The sequence below is a fragment of the Lampris incognitus genome, chromosome 2 (assembly GCF_029633865.1).
Source record: "Lampris incognitus isolate fLamInc1 chromosome 2, fLamInc1.hap2, whole genome shotgun sequence".
Classification (NCBI taxonomy): Eukaryota; Metazoa; Chordata; class Actinopteri; order Lampriformes; family Lampridae; genus Lampris; species Lampris incognitus.
This window is the reverse complement of record NC_079212.1, coordinates 24,153,493-24,175,542: the sequence shown is the minus strand read 5'-3', so window position 1 is coordinate 24,175,542 and position 22,050 is coordinate 24,153,493. Positions and strand designations below refer to the sequence as shown.

Genomic DNA, 22,050 nt, shown 5'->3' with positions numbered 1-22,050 from the left:
CGTTGTCTGCGGGAGAGAAGCAGCGTGTATGCAGGACGTGGTGCAAACCTCACATTTTGCACAAGTTATTTTTGCAGCAAGCGGAGGGGGGGGCAGTCTACCCCCCCTCCCCTTCTTCATCTACACGGCTGGAAACCACTGTAGTGAAAGTAGAGTTTTGACAACATTTGTCAGATATAACTAGATGGCGCAAATTCGGTGAGCTCGGCTTCGTTGTTTTTGAGTTGCGCTGCGTTCAAGAAGTCAACCCTCCGTGTGTGCATGCATGCTGAAAATTTCGCGAACTGCTGTCATGAGAAATGACGAATTATTTAACCCATGAATGTCGAGGATTTGAAGAGACCGTGACGCCGGTCTCCCTTTCTCTCTTCCCTGTAAGAGTTGGGCACCTGGCACAACTTTGGAGTTTCCTAATCTGATTTTAGACAGAAAAAAAAAAGTATGTGCAGCGACTTGCAGAATAAGTCTTTTTTGGCTGAGTGTTTCGTAAACCCAGTTTATTTTATTTTATTGGATCCGTGAGGACTGTTCAGTAGTATATGGCCTACAATAACCCCATAACACTTCTGCAAACTGAAGGCATTGTTGTCATTTGATTTTTATTTCCTGTATGTACTCAAACCCATTTGTTGTAGTTGGCGTTAGGCATCTTATTTAAGGTACAGAGCCTACAGATACAATCTTAAGAGCCTACCCCTTTCCAAACACACACACACACACACACACACACACACACACACACACACACACACACACACACACACACACACACACACACACACACACACACACACACACACACACGTTTGAGTTCTATCCATGGTGCTGATTTTTTACCCTTGGAAAATAATTAAATCCGAAAAAACATATTGCGGGTTAATTACGTCAGTATCAAGGATGCAGGCCCCACTAAAGAAACAGCCACAATCAAGTACATTATTTCATGTTTCCCTTTGTCTTTTGACCTCAATGCATTGCACAATCACTTCTTCTTTTTTTTAGCAAAATTGACAAAAAAATACAACACCTTTCAAGTGTATGGAAAGGAAATTACAGTCAGACACAGTCAACATTATACAAACATGCCAAAAATACACCTTTTTACCCCAAGGTTGGAGTTCATCCTTTTCTGTGAAACAGAAATGAGTCCTTAGTTGACCATTTCACAGAGACTGTGTGTGAGCAAAAGGATAGGTCAATTTTCAAGGCTCTCCCTTGTCTTCACCTTTCTTCTCTTATTGGGCTTCCAACCCCTCATGCCATTAACTTTTCTTACAAAAAGGTATACACTGAATTGAAGTTGTATTAGTTGGAAGAAAAAGTTAAATCAGTAAATAGGGTTTTATCCCATGTAATAAGAGTCCATGTCTCCCAGTCAGCCTTCATACGTGGTCAGGAACAGTCGTCAGGGCATCCTCTGGGTTTCTGTTGATGTCGACATTCTACAACAAGAGCAACACAAATGCCCCATTTGAATTTGATTAAGGGTGGTCTATGAAGAAAGTAATACCAGCTCTCACAAACTGACTGAGGGCACCACAATAAAAACATAATGGCACCACAATGGTAACGCTTTTACAGGCTGGATCATTTTCACATTACAATTTCTGCATAAATTCCAGGATTTTGTTTTCCCCTCAAAATGGATTTATGACATCTGGAAATATAATTTTCACTTCTGTACTTGCTTTCTGCACCACGACATATGACAGCTTCATATCTCGTACCGTGTTACATCTTTGAATGCCTGCAAACAAATTCTTACAAATGAAATATTTGTGGTAACTTACCACAGGCCTTTCTCTATGTGTGTTGACTGCTTCGATATTAAGGTAAAACTGCTCAATTTTGCACCCTACACAATGAAGAGGAAGAGACTCAGGGAAAGGTTTCCAGACAGTTTGCATGTTTCGGACTTTTTGTGGACTTGGACAACTTACCATAGGCTACTGGTGTGAGTTTGAGCGCCGTATGAAGAGGGCATTTTAGGTATGGCAGCTCATCTGCAGGCAAAACAAAGAGCAGTTTCAATACAACACCGTCACGTCGCATAATGTACAGCACACAATTTACGACTGGATAGCCTCCAAAATATGTTGCTAATTATGAAAGATATGTGTCAATATGTGTCAAGGCTGAACTTGGATCTCTGTACCGGCAGGTTTATCTAGATAGTAGGCCAGCAGGCAACGCATTACAGCTTGGTGGCAGATTACTAAAACGTTCTCCTGCCTCTCCAGCTCCATGATGACGGGCTCCAGACGGTGAACGAGGTCCTCATATGACTGGGTCAGACACAGAGAAAGAGAGAAAACAATGAATTAGTGACTCGACCAGCTTCCATTATAACATAACATTGTGTACCGATGATGATGTACATAATACTACCAGCACTTTTACACAATCACTGGGTTCACCTTCTACTCTAGTGGAAATACAACAGGAAGTACTGCATATGCCGTGTTGACAGGGGCACCTACCTCACCCTTGGGGTAGCGATAACGATACTTGTCCTGGTCTCGCAGTGCAAACTCTTCTGGGAAATTTTCTTGAATCTCCTCATAGGTTAGCTCCTCACATACACCCTTAGTGAGAAAAAAACAACATGCGGCACATTCATTTCCCCACTGATACAATGTTATTTATCGACATTGTTTCAATCGGAGCTACTGCAGTGAACAAGGCCCATATTTGACAAATGAATCTGTTGACCTGCTTTCAGCTCTCATTTGTTTTAAACGTAAAAACATTAATCTGCCATCCCCTGAGGGTTATGGTGTGTTTTCTTGGACAGATTCAGCCAGACTGGAGGTTTTAAGCAGACGGATGTATATATAAACTCACAGCATCAATCTCATTGAGAGCTTTCCACTGTTCATACTGGACTCCCAGAGCCTCTGCAGTCTGGATGGTCCTTCTCATATGACTGGTCCACACCTTCAGGTCATTGATATTCTGGCCCTTGATAAAGGCTGATAAGGCCTTAGCATACTGGAAAGAAATGCCCAATTAGTAAATGCCTAATTCTGTTGAGTAAATTTCAATCAAAATTTCTCTGCATCCCAAATGTTCTGTGGTGATTGCCGTATTGGTTATCCTCAAGGAATTCCCTCATGCCTAGACAGAGTACTCTATCTGTGTGTGTGTGGGGGGGCAGGTGTCAGAGAGAAAAAAAAACTATAGCAGGGCTGTAAAGTTAAAATATCTTCATTGCGCTTTGAGATTTGAAAATGAAAACGAAGAAATTCCGAAAAACATTTTACAATTTCAAGTGCAACATAAACACCAACAACTCAGCTGCTTGTGAGCCCCCCGCAGACGGAGCGTACCATCTTTCTCTTACTATGAACTACCTGCAACTCTTTAAGTGAAACATGCTCTTGTAAGTCTCATGCCTACTAAAAACCTAACGAATACATGTACTAAACATACATTCACCAAGTACTTGTTGTTTGGACTCACATCCATGACACTTGTTTGTCCTTGTTCAAATATATGACAGCTTCACAAGGGACCCTAATCTGAAGATTGTAAACTCTCTTTCTATGGTGGGATCCACTCACCTTGTGGCCCCTGGGGGAGAGGCCTGAATCTCCACCGATGCAACCTAATAAGTTGAGTTCACTCTCTCCGTGACGGCTCAGGAAGATGGAGCGTGGCGTGACGTGAATATTCATCAGATAGTAGACTATCCTGCTCTGGATGTGGTCTTGGACCCGGTTCACCAGGTATCTACTCCCCACGTTGAAGATTTTTATGTAGGAGAGCTTCCTGTTAAAAATGTGATTTTTATTAGTGGTTGATGCTGTAAATTAATTAGGGGGAGATTAAAACATCACTGTACCTTTGTTGAGCATTACAGAGAAAGGAACGATGGGCCAATACCTGTCTTTCTCATCATCTATAGACACATAGGTTGCCTTGTAACACTCAATGCGTTGGATGAAGTCTTGCAACGCTTCATCTGTGTCGCGATCCACATAATCCGGACTCCCAAATTTCACTTGCTAGAAACAAAGGTGAACTTCAGTAGGATGGCATTTGAAATACTCCATTATACATTTTCTAAATACCAAAAGTAACAATATTCATTTCAAAGCCAGATCTGACATAGTTACACATAAGGAAACATGGATTACAGTGGAAAATGAACAACTATGTTACGGTTTAAATCCAGTTTAAGCAAACATCTTACTCGTGAAATTAAATCTTGAAAGAAGCCTAAAGTCACAAAATTGTGAAAAAGTTTGGAAAATGGTAAGTGGAAACACAAACAAAAGTGGAATCAAAGACACATTAATACATTTGAGATAAGCTTCAGCGCAGGTCAGTGCAAGACAGACAGAAATATGATAGGTAATGATGGATGTGATCCGATTGGGCCCAAAGGCGTAGGGCAAGGCACGCACTGCGGGGGGGGGGGTCCCCAAACGCTGGACAAAAAAAAAGTAAAATGAATAAATAAATACATATATATCTTTTAATAAAAAAAGTCAGGAGGCAAACCTTTATTGTGCTATCAACCTTAAATTGTTTTAAAATAGCCTGTGTTAGACGTCCGCGGTGGCGTAGCGGTCTAAGCATCGGCTTGGAGTCGATGCAGTTGCCCACTGGGGACTGGGATTCGCGCCCCGGTCTCGTCAGATCCGACTATGGCCGGACTCGATGAAGCAGCAATCATTGGCAACGCTGTCTTCGGGAGGGGGGCGGAGTCGGCTTGTGTTCGTCATGTGAATGCGTCTCTGTGTGTGCCGGAAAAACAGTGGTTCGGCCTGGATTCGCCTTGTCACGAAAGTGGGGAGGCGCTTTCCTTCGAGACTGCCGGCCGGAGAGATGCAGTTGGCGAACGCATGCAATATGAGGGTGGGTGTTTGAATTAAAATAGGGATCAATTGGCCACTAAATTGGGAGAAAAAAGGGAAAAATCAGAAATAAATTTATAAAAAAAAAAAAAATAGCCTGTGTTATTCAATCAGTCACCCCCAGTGATTTTGAACTTTAACCTTGTGAAGACGTCACGTGAAACGTTCGCGAAAAGGTAATTCTGCAGAAACAATTCAAAACGAGCAGGCGAAAATACCTTAGTGGAGCGCAAAAACGACAAAAAAATTACCGAAAATATTATAAATATTTATGGCTGCGAAAGCGATTACAAACGCGAGGGATGCCAATACAGACGCAGATAGGCGCATCTGTTAGCAACGTAGAGGCTAACGCTACTAGCCCCACCCCTCCCGGCAGACATGGAGACCGAGCTCGATGGTGGTATTCAAGAGGAGGTAACAAAATCACATGTAGAAAATGACAATATCAATCAGACAGCTAATTTCCCGGTGGATTTAATAGATCCCACGGTGAACCGGACCATACTTGACTTGGGTTTGTGCAAAACAGCAACTCCATTGGCTCCCTGTTAAATACCATATTGACTTCAAGATCGTGCTTATCACCTTTAAGGTCGGTAATAACCTAGCTCCTTCATATCTTTCTGAACTCCTCCATAGCTACATGCCCTCCCACACTCTCAGATCCTCTTCTGCTCTCCAACTCACTACACCATCGGCCCGATTGACTACCATGGGGTCTAGAGCCTTCAGTCATTCTGCCCACCGCCTATGGAACTCTCCCCCACAAGACATTCGCAACATTGACTCTCTTTCAATCTTCAGATCCCATCTCAAAATGCACCTTTTCAAACTGGTATATTCAGTCTGATACACGCTTCATTGAGTTTTGTGCAGACGATGATTTCATACTTATCTGTTGTATTAACTTTTTATTGTCTACTCTGCTTTGTTTTGATTTTCTGCTGTCTGATACAGTGCTGCTTGTTTTTTTTTTACTGTATTCTGTAAGGTGTGCTTGAGTGCTCTGAAAGGTGCCCACAAATAAGATGTATTATTATTATTATTATTATTAATATTATTATTAAGCTGTTGGCCTAGCATTGGGCCTATTTGTGTGTCAGTTTTCTGTGCTCGTTTATGAAGGGACTGTCCATTAGAAGGGTGCGTTCGTTCTGTGCTGGCTGGACGATGGTTAGCGTTACTTGGTTTGTGTGATGGGTGTAATCAGAAGATGACATTAACTGCTAACGCAGCTATCTTACCGAGCTTGCGGTATACGTTGCATAATCATTTTACTGTAAGTCACGTAATTGTTGCATGCGTGAGCGCGCGCGCGCGTGCGTCCCCTTCCTGCGGGGGACAGGATTTGACGGGAGCCGCAGTGTGTGTTTCTCACAAATCAAACAGATTGGGAAGAAACGTGTAGGGCTGTATAGGCTACCCGTCTCGGTGTACAACTTGGACTCGACCCTATGGCATAACGTACTTGTCATACTGAGGATCGTTTACTGCACTGCTGTCACGGCACAGCCACCGAGAGAAAAAGGTAAGGAAAAAGTTGTAACCATCACTTACAACATGACAAAGGGGGCACTCCCTTTGTGATATTTATCATTCGTCAAGACAATATAGCCTGAGAAGTGGCTATTGCAACCATGATTTACTTGAAGGACTGAGGCAAAAGTAAATCAAGATAATACAAGAATAACTAACTGTCTGACCGCTTTAATTTGAGTTTAATCTTGAGGTAGTGGATCACCGTGAGGAGGGCGGGGGGAGGGGCTAATCTAATGTCGACTGTAAAGGAGATTTATCATGAGGCTGCGGCGCCCCCAGAAATTTTTCATAGGGGTGGCCAAATGGGGCCACTGAAAATCTTGGGGTGGCACACCAAAACCAAAAGCCATGACTGAATTTCAGGAATTCTATTATGCTGTTGTAGCATAATGTATAGGCTAATTGAAAACTGTGAGTATGAGAGTTAAGGAATCGCATACTGAAATACTTTGATTTCTTATTTTTTTGACAGTTAATGTTACTAAATATCTGATGTGCATAGACTAATACCAGTACAGTTAACATTTTGAGCTCCACAACAATTCTGTTAATGTGTTATGTATATGTATATATTGTAACATGTTAAACGATTCATTGTTATATTGTAAATGTCCAGAAATAAAAAATGAAAATATCAGATAGAAGCATATTATGCATAATCAGAAGCATATTCTGCATTATGCGACTCGTGGCTGGGGGGGCCAGGGATAGTATCAGGGTGGCCGTGGCCACCCCTGGCCACCCCTTGGGGGCGCCACTGTCATGAGGGAGGACTAGGCAGAGACCTCGGCACGGGACCCCCGTTACATGAGAGAGGAACTGAATTTTCTGTCAAAGTGCATGTCCAGATACAAGTCTCCTTTCTAAAACGTCCACATTTCACGAGTTCGCCTGAGTTGTATGCAGCTGATCCTCCTTGCAGGCCCATTTTTACAAGGGCACATGGGCGAAGCCAATTGCCTAGAGCGCCACCAGCTGGAGAGGTGCTGGCTTTTTATTCTAGTCTACAGACCCCAATTCCATGAAGTTGGGACGTTGTGTAAAACGTAAATAAAAACAGAATACAGTGATTTGCAAATCCTTATTGACCTATATTCAATTGAATACACTACAAAGACAAGATATTTAATGTTCAAACTGATAAACTTTATTGGTTTTTTTGTGCAAATATTCACTCATTTTGAATTTGATGCCTGCAACACGTTCCAAATAAGCTGGGACAGGGGAATGTTTACCACAGTGTTACATCACCTTTCGTTTTAACAACACTCAATAAGTGTTTGGGAACTGAGGACACTAATTGTTGAAGCTTTGTAGGTGGAATTCTTTCCCATTCTTGCTTGACGTACGACTTCAGTTGCTCAACAGTCCGGGGTCTCCGTTGTCATATTTTGTGCTTCATAATGTGCCACACATTTTCAACGGGAGACAGGTAGGTCTGGACTGCAGGCAGGCCAGTCTAGTACCCGCACTCTTTTACTACGAAACCACGCTGTTGTAACACGTGCAGAATGTGGCTTGGCATTGTCTTGCTGAAATAAGCAGGGACGTCCCTGAAAAAGACGTCGCTTGGATGGCAGCATATGTTGCTCCAACACCTGTATGTACCTTTCAGCATTAATGGTGCCTTCACAGATGTGCAAGTTACCCATGATGCCATGGGCACTAACACACCCCCATACCATCACAGATGCTGGCTTTTGAACTTTGCGCTGATAACAATCTGGATGGTCCTTTTCCTCTTTAGCCCGGAGGACACGACGTCCATGATTTCCAAAAACAATTTGAAATTTGGACTCGTCAGACCACAGCACACTTTTCCACTTTGCGTCAGTCCATCTCGGATGAGCTCGGGCCCGGAGAAGCCGGCGGCGTTTCTGGGTGTTGTTGATAGTATATGGCTTTCGCTTTGCATGGTAGAGTTTTAACTTGCACTTGTAGATGACGCGACGAACTGTGTTAACTGACAATGGTTTTCCGAAGTGTTCCTGAGCCCACGTGGTAATATCCTTTACAGAATGATGTTTGTTTTTAATGCAGTGCCGCCTGAGGGGTCGAAGGTCACGGGCATTCAATGTTGGTTTTCGGCCTTGCCGCTTACGTGCAGAGATTTCTCCGGATTCTCTGAATCTTTTGATGATATTATGGACTGTAGATGATGAAATCCCTAAATTCCTTGCAATTGTACATTGAGAAATGTTGTTCTTAAACTGTCAGACTATTTGCTCACACAGTTGTTCACAAAGTGGTGAACCTCACCCCATCCTTGCTTGTGAACGGCTGAGCCTTTTGGGGACGCTCCTTTTTTACCCAATCATGACACTCACCTGTTTCCAATTAACCTGTTCACCTGTGGAATGTTCTGAACAGGTGTTTTTTGAGCATTCCTCAACTTTCCCAGTCTTTTGTTGCCCCTGTCCCAGCTTCTTTGGAACGCGTTGCTGGCATCAAATTCAAAATGAATGAATATTTGCAAAAAACAATAAAGTTTATCAGTTTGAACATTAAATATCTTGTCTTTGTAGTGTATTCAATTGAATATAATTCGAAAAGGATTTGCAAATAATTGTATTCTGTTTTTATTCACATTTTACACAACGTCCCAACTTCATTGGAATTGGGGTTTGTATTTTTTATTTTTTTTGGGTACCAGAAGATATTTTTTAATATGTATTTTAATTGTAAGAGAAAAATCTATGCTTCCGTTGTGTTACTTGTGTTATCAATGTTTATTTGGCTCTTTGATAGCATGGGATTACACCTCTCTCTGTCTCTGTCTCTGTCTCTGTCTCTCATGTGTGTGGGGTAGTCTACAGTGTAATTTGACATACTGCCAAGGCTTGTGTTGCAGTTTACCAAATTAGGTAAAACCTATTATTTTTGGTATTTGAGTTGTCCCTTTATTTCTTCTATATTTAAAACTTAAAAATCGTCCTTAACCTACAATTGGTTGCCTTTAAATTGAGTATTTCACAACCTGTATTGTATGGCAGGTTGGCTTTCTCAATGAATTGATCAAGCACTGTTCTGCTGACGAGATTATAGATTATCGACAATTGAAACTGTTCTCTTCTCTCATGTCTTTTCTCTCTCTCTGGATGCTGTCTTCTCCTTTCTCTTCTGTGTATGTAAATGGTGTGATGTAAGTCTCCCCCGAGTGCACGTGTAGTCTGTCCTCCTCCCAGGTCTCCACGGTGACAGTGATTGCCACCTGGACACTGCTTGGCATCCTCCTTATCACATTTTCTTTTTACATATCTTATAAATCCATATAATTTTGTTATCCTGTTTCAATGTTATATCCTTCTCTCACTCCAATGTGTCACTGTTTTTTTCCGATGGCATCTGGACACTGCTTGGCATCCTCCTCATCACATTCTTCATATATCTTATAATTCTGTTATCCTCTTTCAATGTAGTATTCTGTAAATTGTGTTTTATTCTGTACACACAACATCGATTGCATGTCTCTCCGTCTTGGGAGAGAGATCTCTCCTCTGTTGCACTCCCTCTGTTGCTGTCCCTGAAGTTTCTTCCTATTTTTTCCCCGTTAAAATGTTTTTTTTTTTGTTTTTTTTTCAGGGAGTTGTTCCTTATCCAATGCGAGGGTCTAAGTGACAGGATGGTGTATTGCTGTAATGCCCACTGGGGCAAATTTGTAATTTTTGATAATGGGCTATACAAATAACATTTTCTTGACTTATTTTTAGGGCAGAGGACAGAAATGGGTATAGTTTTTTTGTTGTATTGTAGGATGTGTTCTGTATTGTGGTGAGCCACAATACTGTTGTTATTGTTTATGAATTAATTTGCATTGTTTATTTATAATTGGGCAGTTTGGTTACACTTTATTTTAGGGGGTCGGGAATTACCCAGTAATTTGCTAGTAATAAGGTGGTAATTATCACATAATTTCTTAGAAATAAGGTTGAAATTACCTTGTAATTTGGGTTAGGATTAGGGTTAGCTGTAAAATTACCTGTAAAAACTACCACCTTGTTACTAGGAAATTACTAGGTAATTTCCAACCCCTTAAAATAAAGTGTTACCGGCAGTTTTAGATTCAAGTTCAAGATGATAAAACTATGGCAGGTAAACACAGTAGGGCCGGAGCAGTGATTCACATCAATAGATCTGACTGATGCTTAGTTTCATATTGCGGTTCATCCAAATCACAGACAGTATCTGAAATTTGCTTTCGAAGGGGTCACCTACGAATATTTTCTTCTGCCTTTCAGGCTGTTGCTAGCTCCACACACGTTCAAATGTATCGAGGCAGCGTTAATCCTCCTGCGGAGTTGGGGAATACAAATACTGGCAAATCTGAATGATATGGCCATAATATCACTGTCCAGCAATGACGTCTCTATATGAGGGGCCAGGCCCCACTGGCCCCTCATATAGAGACGTCATCATGTCACCAGTGCATGACATGATCAGTAATTCAGTGTAACAAGTAATATTTTTTCCCCTTCATATCTAACATTGTTTCACATTTATTGCATTTATTACAACGGTAGCACTGTCCAATACATTCCAAATGTCTTCCTGTACCTGTTGCATAAAGGTCAGTACTTCTCCTAGCAGTTATCTTTTGGTGAGCATGGGGCCGGCCCGTCAGCGTTCGTTTAACTGAGTCAGCAGTTGAAAACAACATACGCATGTTCAGCATGCTTTCTATAATGAGCTGTGGAGCAGACTCATGTTGGCTCCATGCTGAGAGCAGCCAATAAAAAATAATAGAATGAATGACGTACGTCAAGACGTTTAGTAAACACCATTTACGGTATTGGCATTGCTACACAGCCACACACAACACTATTTGACCCATGGGGCAACAGAGGGTAAATGCATTTGCTATGCTATGCTATCAATTGAAAATTAATTAATTCATGGATTGGAGGACTTCGACAGAAAAGTTATTGAAAAGTTTGCCCAGATGACAGATTGTCTTGCATATTTTCTTTTCAAGCAGTAAACATCACTGGTGAGTCTATTTTGCATTATTACAAGGTGTGTTATTTTGGCTGTAGCTTAAGGCCTGGAAAGCAATGGTTTTTGTGGCTCTGAAATGTTGCTTTGGATGTGTTATTACAGTTGAAGACCACAATGATCGTATACTGCTTGACAGGGATTAAATTGGGCCGTGGCTGTCCAGGGCTCAGCACCGCCACATAGCATCTCAAACGTCATCAGGTGGAGTTAAGCACCGTAAAAAAATAAAAAAGCTTCCATCACAATTAATTTATTCGTACATTTTACTCTGCCTTTATTGTTAAAAGAATACATATATTACATGCTGACCATTCAAATAAATAATGATTCATGTTTTTTTTTGTTTAAAATTATGTTGCATCATGTGTTGTATGGCAGGTATGTCATGTGTGGTATGTTACCTTGGCGAGTACCACGCCTACTGCTATACGGGGTCCCTATAGGCAGAGTCTTATACTGCAAAGTGGTGACCATGGATGCCTTGTTAAAGGGCTGGAGGGCCATTTGTGCCACAGTAATGGTGAGGGGAGTGTGGTCACCTGTGGAAACCATTGCCGAATAAATTACTTGGAGCGTCTAGCTGTGTTTCTAGCTCTACAGCACTTTCAGCCTGATCTGGTGGGTCACCATGTTCTGATCAAAACAGACAACATGACAGTGGTGTCACATAGACAAAGGGGCTTTCGCACTCACTCCCTACTTCAACTGTCTCACTCTGCTGGTATGAAGCAGCATGTATCTTTTGTCTATCAGAGAAGCAAACGTTCCTGGTCACCTCAATCGAGGTGCAGACCTCCTCCTCCCAGAAGACCACCTCTGGTCAGAGAATGAAGACTTTACCCCAGGGTAGAGGCGCAGATATGGGATTGTTTTGGCAGGGCCGAAGTAGATCTCTTTGCCTCCAGATAAAAGACACATTACCCTCTGTTTTTCTCTCTGACAGAATAGATGCTGAATAGATGTTCTTGCTCATCCATAGCCTCAGACTCTACTGTATACATTCTCACCAGTGGAGTTGATTTTGCCCACTCTGGAGAGGATCTGCTAGGGAGGCTTACTCATGATTCTGGTGGCTTTCTGTTGGCCAGCAAAAGTGTGGTATGTGGAGATAGTCGGCGTCATGGTGATGGTGGTGGGGGGGCATGGTGTCTCCAAACCTGCAAGGATCTTCTGTCTTGGGCAGGGGGAGAGATAGTGCATCACTGCCCAGAGCTGTGATGCCCGCATGCTTACCTGTTGAGAGGTTAAACATAATGGCCAGAGGCCTACCTTGCAACGGTGTAGCTACCATTCAGTCTTAAGGGCTTTACCTACCAGGGGCCTGTATGCTTATAAGTGGCATGCATTTGAGCAGTGGTGCCAGGGATGGGGTTTGATTCCATTGCAATGTTATGTGGTGGATGTTGTGACATTTCCCCCAGCACCTGTTGGAGCAGGGCCATTTCTTTTCCACATTTAAGGTATATTTAGCTACAGTATTGGCTTATCAAGTGAGTTTTGGTGGAGTGTCACCGGGGTGCACCCTCTGGCCATACAGTTTACAAAAGGCGTACAGGAGTTGAAACTGGTTGTGTGGCCTAACATTCCTTGCTGGGATCTTAACTTGGTTTTTGATGCTCTGTGTGAGCCACCTTTTGAACCCTTGGAGTCAGTTGACAAAGTTTCTCTCATATAAGACAGCCCTCCTTTTAAGATTGGCATCGGCTAAAAGGGTAGGGGATCTTCATGCTTTACCAATACATCCAGCATGCATGGTTTTTGCACCAGGGGATACCAAGATGACGCTGTGCCTTAAAACAGCGTATATTCCTAAAGTCAGCCTATGTCCTACAGTTCATTTGCTTTTGAGTTAAGTCCACTCTCTCCTCCTCCTTTCACCTCAGAGGAGCACAGATGGTTGCATATGTTGTGTCCTGTGAGGGCTTTACGCACGTATGTTAACCTTACTCAGTCTGTTCATAAATGTGATCAGCTGTTTGTCTACTTTGCTAATCCAGTTAAGGACAAGGCTCTGTCAAAGCAGCGTCTTTCTCATTGGATAGTTGAGGCCGTTTCTCTGGCTTACAGTGGTGAGGCTTGAGTTTACCTGGGAGAGTGAGAGCACACTCAACCAAAGGACTAGCTTCATCTTGGGCCTTGTTTAAGGGCATGTCTGCCCGGGACATTTGCGCAGCAGCTAGCTGGGCTTCTCCACACACTTTTGTGCGGTTTTAACGTTTAGATGTAGTGGCCCCTTCAGTGGCTCACTATGTGCTCTCTGTCGGGTCTATTTAGGCTGGTTCGTTCCTGCTCTGTGGGGCGTGAATATACGTCCCAGACAACATGTGTACTGGGTGGATCGACTAAAAGGGAACGTAGGATTATATTCAAAAAGGAGCAGAGGAACAAGGTACAACTCTCACTCACCCCGCTTCGCTGGAAGAGCTCAGTGAAGAATGGTGTGACAAACTAAGGTATGCTGCTGGTGACGATGCTATATAGCTGAGGGGGTGGGACCAGGCCACCATGCGTCACCGCACATCGTTTTGCCTTTTGAGCATGAATAGAGATGTCTTCAGTCAGACTGAAGAGGGCGTTATATCCCATACAATGTGTTGTGCCTCGTTCCTCTCCTTCAGGGAACAGTGGTTATATCATAACCAGCGTTCTCTAAGTATAGCTTGTGACCAGACCTCACTGTGCTTAAAAAGGGGTCAGTAAAGTCTTATAAAGAATTTCTTGTCTAACAGGTAACCAGCACTGCGTTGTGATATTGTCTGATTTTTCCAGGTAAAATCATATTCTCTGGAGTAAGTAGTTTCTCAAGAAAGAAATAATTCAAAGTTAACCAGAAAATTTAGGTTTAGGTTGTACACATCTATAAGGGACGTACAAAGAAAAAAAACATACGGACTTTGAGGGCGAATCTTACCTTTATATTCTCTGCAATAATGTCTGGGTCATCACAGATCGATTCCACAAAGAACACCTATAAATAAAATATTCAACGAGTTAGCTTGTTATTGTGGTGAAATACAATGCTGTTCTATTGTGACTTGTGTTCAGTTTGTGTTTTGTTTTTTGTTTTCCACGTAGGTATCTTTTCTATGCAGGGATTTCGAATATTGCTGTGAGATAGTCAATAACACAGGCACACCTGTACTTGCCTTGTAGCCCTTCTCCTTGGCAAAGCTCAATATGACAGCCCTCCTCTCCCTTGTGGTATTGGTGGCATCAAATACCTTGATGGAACAGTAGACGAGATATTATCAATAAGGAATTTTGATAACACATTGGAATGAATTCACCTGTAGAAGTATAAATGAATTACACAAGTTTTATTTTTACTTCATTTATAATTTTTTAGCAATCAAGGGGATGAATGTAAATGTAAAAGTGTCAAGTACAACCACGTACTCACACACTACTATTTGTAAGGTAGAATTTATGCTATTAAGTCTTTGGTAATCTTGACTACGTTTTTATTGTGATGAGGTGGACAGTTTCAGTTGTCCTCTTACTCACGGCTACTTGACCCTGTTCCTTTGAGAAGTAAGCTGCCACGTCTTTAAGGGCAGCCGCTGCACAAGCCCTGAGGGAGAGAAGACACAGACACATAGATGTACATCACAAAATTCAACAGACTGCGACACAGAAACTTCTGTGCCACTACTACATTCACACGAGTAATGATTATTTACGATTCTGAACATTGAATTACAGAATCATCTCATTTTTTGTAAAATTTGGCAATTTACGTACCTGGAGCAGCCTACTCTAATGTACAGCTTCCCTTTTTTTTTTGGATCCTCCCCCCTTTTTCTCCCCAATTGTATCCAGCAATTAATTACCCCACTCTTCTGAGCTGTCCAAGTCGCTGCTCCACCCCCTCTGCCAATCCAGGGAGGGCTGCAGACTACCACATGCCTCCTCCGATACATGTGGAGTCTTCAGCTGCTTCTTTTCACCTGACAGTGAAGAATTTCACCAGGGGACTTAACATGTGGGAGAATCACACTATTCCCCCAGTTCCCCCTCCCCCAAACAGGCGCCCTGACCAACCATAGGAGGCGCAAGTGCAGCGACCGGGACACATACCCACATCCAGGTTCCCACCCGCAGACACGGCCAATTGTGTCCGCAGGGATTCCCGACCAAACCAGAGGTAACACAGGGATTCGAACTGACGATCCCTGTGCTGGCAGGCAACGGAATAGACCGCTATGCTACCCGGATGCCCCTGCATCTTCCTTCTTACTTGCGGATGCTCATGGCCTCTTCATTGTCAGGTTTGAAGAATTCAAAGTTTTTGTAGGTCTTGACGGCCTCTCTACGGTACTGACCCACATTAAACACTGAGGATAGAGGAACAGAGAATACGAAGTAAAGGAGAAAAAAACCTAAACTTAATAAACAACAGGCAAACCAAGTGATAACATAAAGACAATCAATATTGGGTGGTTGCTTTTTATTTCTGTGTTTGTTTACATATTCGTTCATATATAGATTTTGAAAACTGACCTTTGGTAGGAACCCCGATCCAGTTGAGGTATCTGGTGAGCTTCTTTGAGATGTAGGTTTTCCCTCTGGCCGGCAGTCCCACCATCACTATCATGGTGGGGGAGTTGCAAAGCTGTGGTACTGATGCTAGGATGAACAGAAAAACCAAGGAGTCATTTTAATGGTCAGTCTTTCTAAGCTCAACACATTGGGTCGTGGTAGTGTTTCCATATGGCATCTAAATGTAAAATGTTTGTGAATCTTCCTCTAAACTACTGTGCGACTTCGCACTATTGAATAAAAGATATCACAACATCCAGGGCCATTATGATTCAAAGTATCCTGAAGAGCAGAGTCTCTTTGCTCTTTCAAAGACAAACGATGATGAATAAAACCATCAAAACCTGGTGCACTAAATACTGTTGTTAGGGAGCTGGCAAAAACCCATGGTGTGGGTGTGTGTGTCCACCTGGCTGCTGAGGTAATCCTAATCAAGACACAGAGAGCTCCAAGGTGCAGCTCAGATGTCAATAAAGGAGGGTAAGATGTCACATGATTATTTATCTCCCTCTCTTTGTCTCATCTCATGTGAAATAAAAAAAAAATTCAGCCAACCAGCAAATAAAAACAAAGCAAAATAAAGAAAGCAATTAATATGCTTAATTGTTGAATGCTCCCCTTAAAAAAAAGCAAAACAAAAAAAACCCTTCCACGATAACAGAAAGCACATGACTGAAGAATTAAAGAATGGCATACACTAACCAGATGCTTCCTCTTTCCAGGTAGCCAACTCTTGGGTAGCAACCAGAGTTGCAAAGTGTACCAAGCCCACATGGCTAACAGTCACAACGCAGTGCTCCCACTTAATAGGAGATTTCCTGTCCAAGTGTCTTAAAGCTACAATCCCCACTTGATGCTCACGGTGGCTGTCTGCCCCAATTCAGACTTTGGAAACATTGTTCGCTTTATTACTACCGAGTGAGAAAACTTGCTGGTGTTGCGTTGCTTTCATTTCCTTTTGAGGCTTTCAGTTGTCCCCATTTCTCAAACAAATACACACTGTTCACACAATGATGAGATAAGTCATGTGTCTTGTTGTCAATAGAGTGCTCATTTATCACACGCTCATTTATCGCATAGCCATGATGGCACATGCCATTACGGATTGTACCTTTTAAAATACAGAGACCTTCAAGTAGATGGAGCAGTAATAACTTCTTTATAACTTCATTATAAAGAAGATTACCCAATTTCCCCTCGGGGATGAATAAAGTATTCTGATCCTGATTATAACATTAATATCTTCATTATAATGTAGACAGCACACACACTTAAAGGATACATCTAAGGCCATGTGTTGGACTAAAATGAAAAAAAAAAGAAGCCCAAATCATTTCACGAAACAAACTTGGGAAAAGAAAATCCATGAATATTGAATTTACAGCATATCCAACATAAGAGATGTTGGGTACCTCAGTGCTAAATGATAAAATACTGTAAGGCAGTGTAAATACACAAGGAAACACAAATACATCCAAAAATGTATTTTTGAATCATTATGCAATCAAAAATACACACTTGGCATTTATGTTGCTTTGAAGCTATGTTGTCTTTTACATGCTTACCTGCCTTTGCTGTATTAATTGGCAAAAGGGATTTTTGCAAAATGAGTAAGTGCTAAAAGAAATGACATCAGTCACTTGTCTTGGTGTCCTATTTGTATCAATACAGCAACTGAGAGAGAGGCAGGCTACGGGCCTTTCTGATATGAATGGAGTCTGCACCATCAGCAGGAAGCTCACAAGACTATGTCAGTCACACAGCAGAGTGCCAACTCTTCCCTGACTCAGTGTGGTCTGGCCTTTATCCCATTGGCAGCCTCTCTGTCTCCCACGGACAGCTATCTGCCCTCTTGCTGCCCTGAAGAGGTCTTAGTTCATTCATAAACCAGCAAGAACAGAGGTTTCCATGGTCAAGACCCAAAATAGTGTCAAAAGAAGCAGATGAGCACATGACTGTTGTATATACTATGAGGTATGAGCACATGACTGCTGTATACATGAGGTATTCTGCAGGAGAGTAATAAAACGAAGCGAGATATGATGCATGTCATAGCTATTCAGTTAAGGCTGTTTTATTTTGTAGTCTCACTTACATCCTCTCCTGCGATTCAAGTTGTTGCCCATCCATGGCACCCATATCTTGAGCAGTGGTGTCTGTGTCAGTTCCTTCTGCTTTGTGGACGTGTCAATTGTGAGAGCCATGCGGCCTGGGTGGCGAACGCTGTAACACTTTGCTTGTGCAGTGCGGCGAGTCTGAACGAGAGAGACTCACAGCCCCTATCTGTTGTGTGTGTGTGTGTGTGTGTGTGTGTGTGTGTGTGTGTGTGTGTGTGTGTGTGTGTGTGTGTGTGTGTGTGTGTGTGCTTCACCGAACTCTACTTGGGTCAGCTGACTGTTGCTAAGGAGAGGGACTTGGTAGGCAGGAGGGGGAGGACCTCTGGCCAGGCTGCTCGTCTGTCTATTCGTCTGTTTCTCAATTAGAAAGGCCTTAAGAGACCAGTCCTAGAGTTGGCCTGGCCTGTTGTTGTGATGTCAGGCCGTCGGGAACATCGTGCACTACATTTGTTTTGGTGACAGACAGGCCCGGTAACTCATGAATCGGTCCATGTCAGAGGGCCAGATTCCTTTGAGAAAGTTAACAGCATAAGTGGGAACCTTTCTTGAATTAAGAAGAGCAGATTTTTTTACTGCATTGCTTATTTACCATATTGTGGGACATACAGTGACGCTTTCTCTCTTGTACCACAGGGGGGCACTTGTAAGTAATTTATTCTCTCTTGAGTTCACGGTTCTCCTAAAGGTCATTAGAGTACAGTTAGCTGCTGACAGTAGCTGACAGTAACAGCTGCATAAATTCGGGGTTCATGTAGTGTGGCATGATATTTTACTATAAATACTCCATGTTGCAATTATAGATTTTCTTTACAGTATTATTTATGCAACAACCACATCATCATAGATGATTTAATTGATGAGACATGACAAATGTCAGTAATCTAGTAATCTAGTGACTGAAAAAAAAAAACTACCTCTAAATTACCAGTTTCTAATGGAGAGAGAATAGTGGTTCTGACAACCTCTTGGTCCCAGTCATAACCCCCAAGAGAGAGTTGCTCACAAGATAACATAACTGGACAATCTGTGTCAGAGTGTCAGAGCTCAAACCTCATACCAAATGTCACGTTTTTTTTAAATTAATTACGCATTAATTACGCACAAGGCACATTGTTTACTTCATTTTTGGCCAATGTTCAAAGCCTAACTGGCAGATCTGGTCTCAGGCAGTGTTTATGCTAGTCACTAATGGCCAGTGTTACTGTTTTGGGCTAAGCCCCAGTATTTAGAGAAGGAACATACTATCCTGTTAGGGGTTTGCCCTGGCAGGAATTCAGCCTGCCCTCCCAAACAAGAGCAATGGCTATACTGAGAGAGGGCTGTCACTCACTGTTCTTGCTCCCTTCAACTCTCCCCTTCCTCTCACTCCTTTTTCTTTCTCTCGCTTTCTGTCTCCCTCAACCGTTTAGAACATAGAAAGTCTTTTGCAAGAGATTTAATCTGCTGCACAATTTATGAGCATGGCTTCTTTCAGATTAGATGTTTATGGGGTTTATCTGGTTCCAAATTGATGAAACATAAGTACGTGCTCGTATCTTCATGTGATACAGTTGGGTGAGTTGTCGGAAATTGTTGGGGGTGTTCATGAGGGATATTCACAACATTCATATTAGCGTCACATAAACACTTCTGTATCTGTCTTGCAAAGCATTTGAACTAAATTCAGCAATGTGTGACATATACATAACCAACAGGTTATTCCTTTGCCAGAACAAACAATGCAGTCAGAGTGTGACCACTTCCTGTCACCATATAACAACTGCACATCTAAAGCAAAATTTGATCTCGTAACTGTATAAAGCATCCTGTTCTGTTGCTTAGTTCTACTCTTGTGTGTCTGTGTAGTAGTCAGTCAAGGGCTGAGCAATAATTCAGTATTATTGTTTATCATCTTTCAATGTGTTGTATCAGGGTGAAATTTGGATATTGTTATGTTGTGATACACAGTTTTCTAAATTAGTGGCAACGAGAATCTGTTACCTAAAATTTCTCACAAAATGAGGTATGAAATATTTGAAGGGAGTATTAATTGAACACTAGTTTTGGTTCGATATCATCCTTAACATTACCAAACAGTTCGATGCATTGAACCTAAGTTGGATTCTTAATTATGGTATTTTTGCACATGTAAGCAGATATCGCGATATACTATGCATCGAGTAGAATCCATTATGATTATCATATTATTTTCTATATTGCCTGGCAGTAACTCAGTCCTTTGAAGGCTATGGCATGATAATTAAACCTATGGTAAATACTCCAAGCATGCATAGCACAATTCATGTACCCGGCAGCTCTACCGTGTCCTCACCTGCGCTGTCACACCTGCGGCGCCTCACATACTCCATCTGGGGCAGTTCCATGCTCTCTAATACTCCAGTCAACTGTATCAGACCAGAACAGTGTTTGTCGGGTTCAGAGTCGCTGTCCGTGCCTATGGACAGCTGCTGCAGTAATGATGCTCTTATTAAAGCAACTAAACCCCTGCTAAAATATTCCCAGCCCACCCCTCAACTCCAAGACCCTTATCTTTTCATGACACATGGACATATGATAGCAGTGCAATGGGCTTGTCCTTTAATGTTTGCCAGGGCCGGAGTTCACAACGCACACACATGGCGAGGGAGAGGCGGCACTAAAGGGCGACTCACAACAAGAGCAAAGGTCGCTGAAGGAGGTGACAGAGAGGGGGGGTGTTTACTGGAGAGAGAGATGGTAACCTTCACGTTACCACAACGCTTATCACTTGTCGTGAACACGTGTGTAATGTTTAATGTACAGCCTTTAAACGTCAACAGCCCAGCCTTATTATTGGCTATGCGGTGGTGTTGTTGTTGTTTGTTTTTTTTGACAGTATCATTAAGTCCTTACAGAAGGAGGGTATAATGTCTTGATATATACATATTCAAATGACAAGAAATAATGAGTATGTTCTACAGTATGCTAAAGACATGTGGAGCAATTTCTATAAGGCCTTTAACCATGTACCAGACAAACTTCACTTGACGAACAGGAATAGTAACATACATTTGGATCTTTGGGACAGGCATAGTATTTCTGCCTTCTGCAGCTGTGGCAGCTAACATTCCTGAGATGTTCATCATTTAAAGCTCTGCAAGAATGTCTACTCACATCAGTAAATGTCAAATTGCCATGCAATGATTTAGGAGAGGACTGTGGCTACAATGAAGTTTGGTTTGGCTGTGTTGGGCCAATTACCTTACAACTACCCAGTCTACCATGACATTCTGACAGCGTAAAACTCCAAACAGTTTTTCTTTGCCCTTGATGGGGTACTTTTACCCAGTATTCTATAGTAGCTAATTTGTTGATGGCCAAGAGGCCACTCTAATCACAATCAAAAAAGCCTTAATAGAAAAGTATATTCTTTTGATTATTATGCACACTCAGGGCATTATTTTCCACTAAGGCTTACTAATTCTTTAAACCTGTTGTACATAGTTTGTTTCATTAATAATAACTTTATTTATATAGTGCTCTTCTAAAACAATGTTAAAAGTTTGCAAGTTTGCAAGTTCCACCTGTGTCTGCGTGGGTTTCCTCTGGGTGCTCCGGTTTCCTCCCACAGTCTAAAGACACGTAGTTCAGGGGAATCGACCATACTAAATTGTCCCTAGGTGTGAATATGCCAGCCCTGTGATGGACTGGCGGCCTGCCCAGGGTGTCTCCCTGCCTGCTGCCCAATGACTGCTGGGATAGGCTCCAGCATCCTGTGACCCCATTTGGGATAAGCTGCTTGGATAATGGATAATGGATGGACTTGGTTTGTCTTATTTCAATAGGAAGAAAATTCCATAGTGTTGGGGCTCTAACAGCAAAAGCCTGATCACTCTTTGTGACAAACCAAGACCTGGGAATAACCAGCAGGGCTCCATCTGTGGATCTTAATGGTTGAGAAGGTCAATAAATCGGGAAATGTATCTAAGAGCAAGGCCATTTAAGGCCTTAAAAATGAGCAATAAAATTTTAAAATC

General features: G+C 42.2%; 1 protein-coding gene across 2 annotated transcripts; it reads right to left on the bottom strand.

Moving 5' to 3' along the window:
- Nucleotides 1-585: 585 nt before the first annotated feature.
- On the bottom strand, nt 586-20,418 carry pfkfb1 (6-phosphofructo-2-kinase/fructose-2,6-biphosphatase 1). 2 transcript variants are annotated; one of them, XM_056275481.1, is made up of 14 exons: nt 20,367-20,418; nt 15,900-16,025; nt 15,637-15,733; nt 14,904-14,970; nt 14,546-14,620; nt 14,311-14,367; nt 3,886-4,007; nt 3,564-3,771; nt 2,845-2,991; nt 2,481-2,585; nt 2,156-2,285; nt 1,941-2,003; nt 1,791-1,855; nt 586-1,442 (listed from the first exon to the last, which is right to left on the bottom strand). In XM_056275481.1, the coding sequence occupies exons 1-14, from the start codon at nt 20,416-20,418 to the stop codon at nt 1,383-1,385; spliced, it is 1,374 nt and encodes a 457-aa protein (XP_056131456.1). In that variant the 3' UTR covers nt 586-1,382. The 2 variants fall into 2 exon arrangements, with proteins under 2 accessions (XP_056131456.1, XP_056131455.1); XM_056275480.1 differs by lacking the exon at nt 20,367-20,418 and adding an exon at nt 18,034-18,150.
- Nucleotides 20,419-22,050: the final 1,632 nt, after the last annotated feature.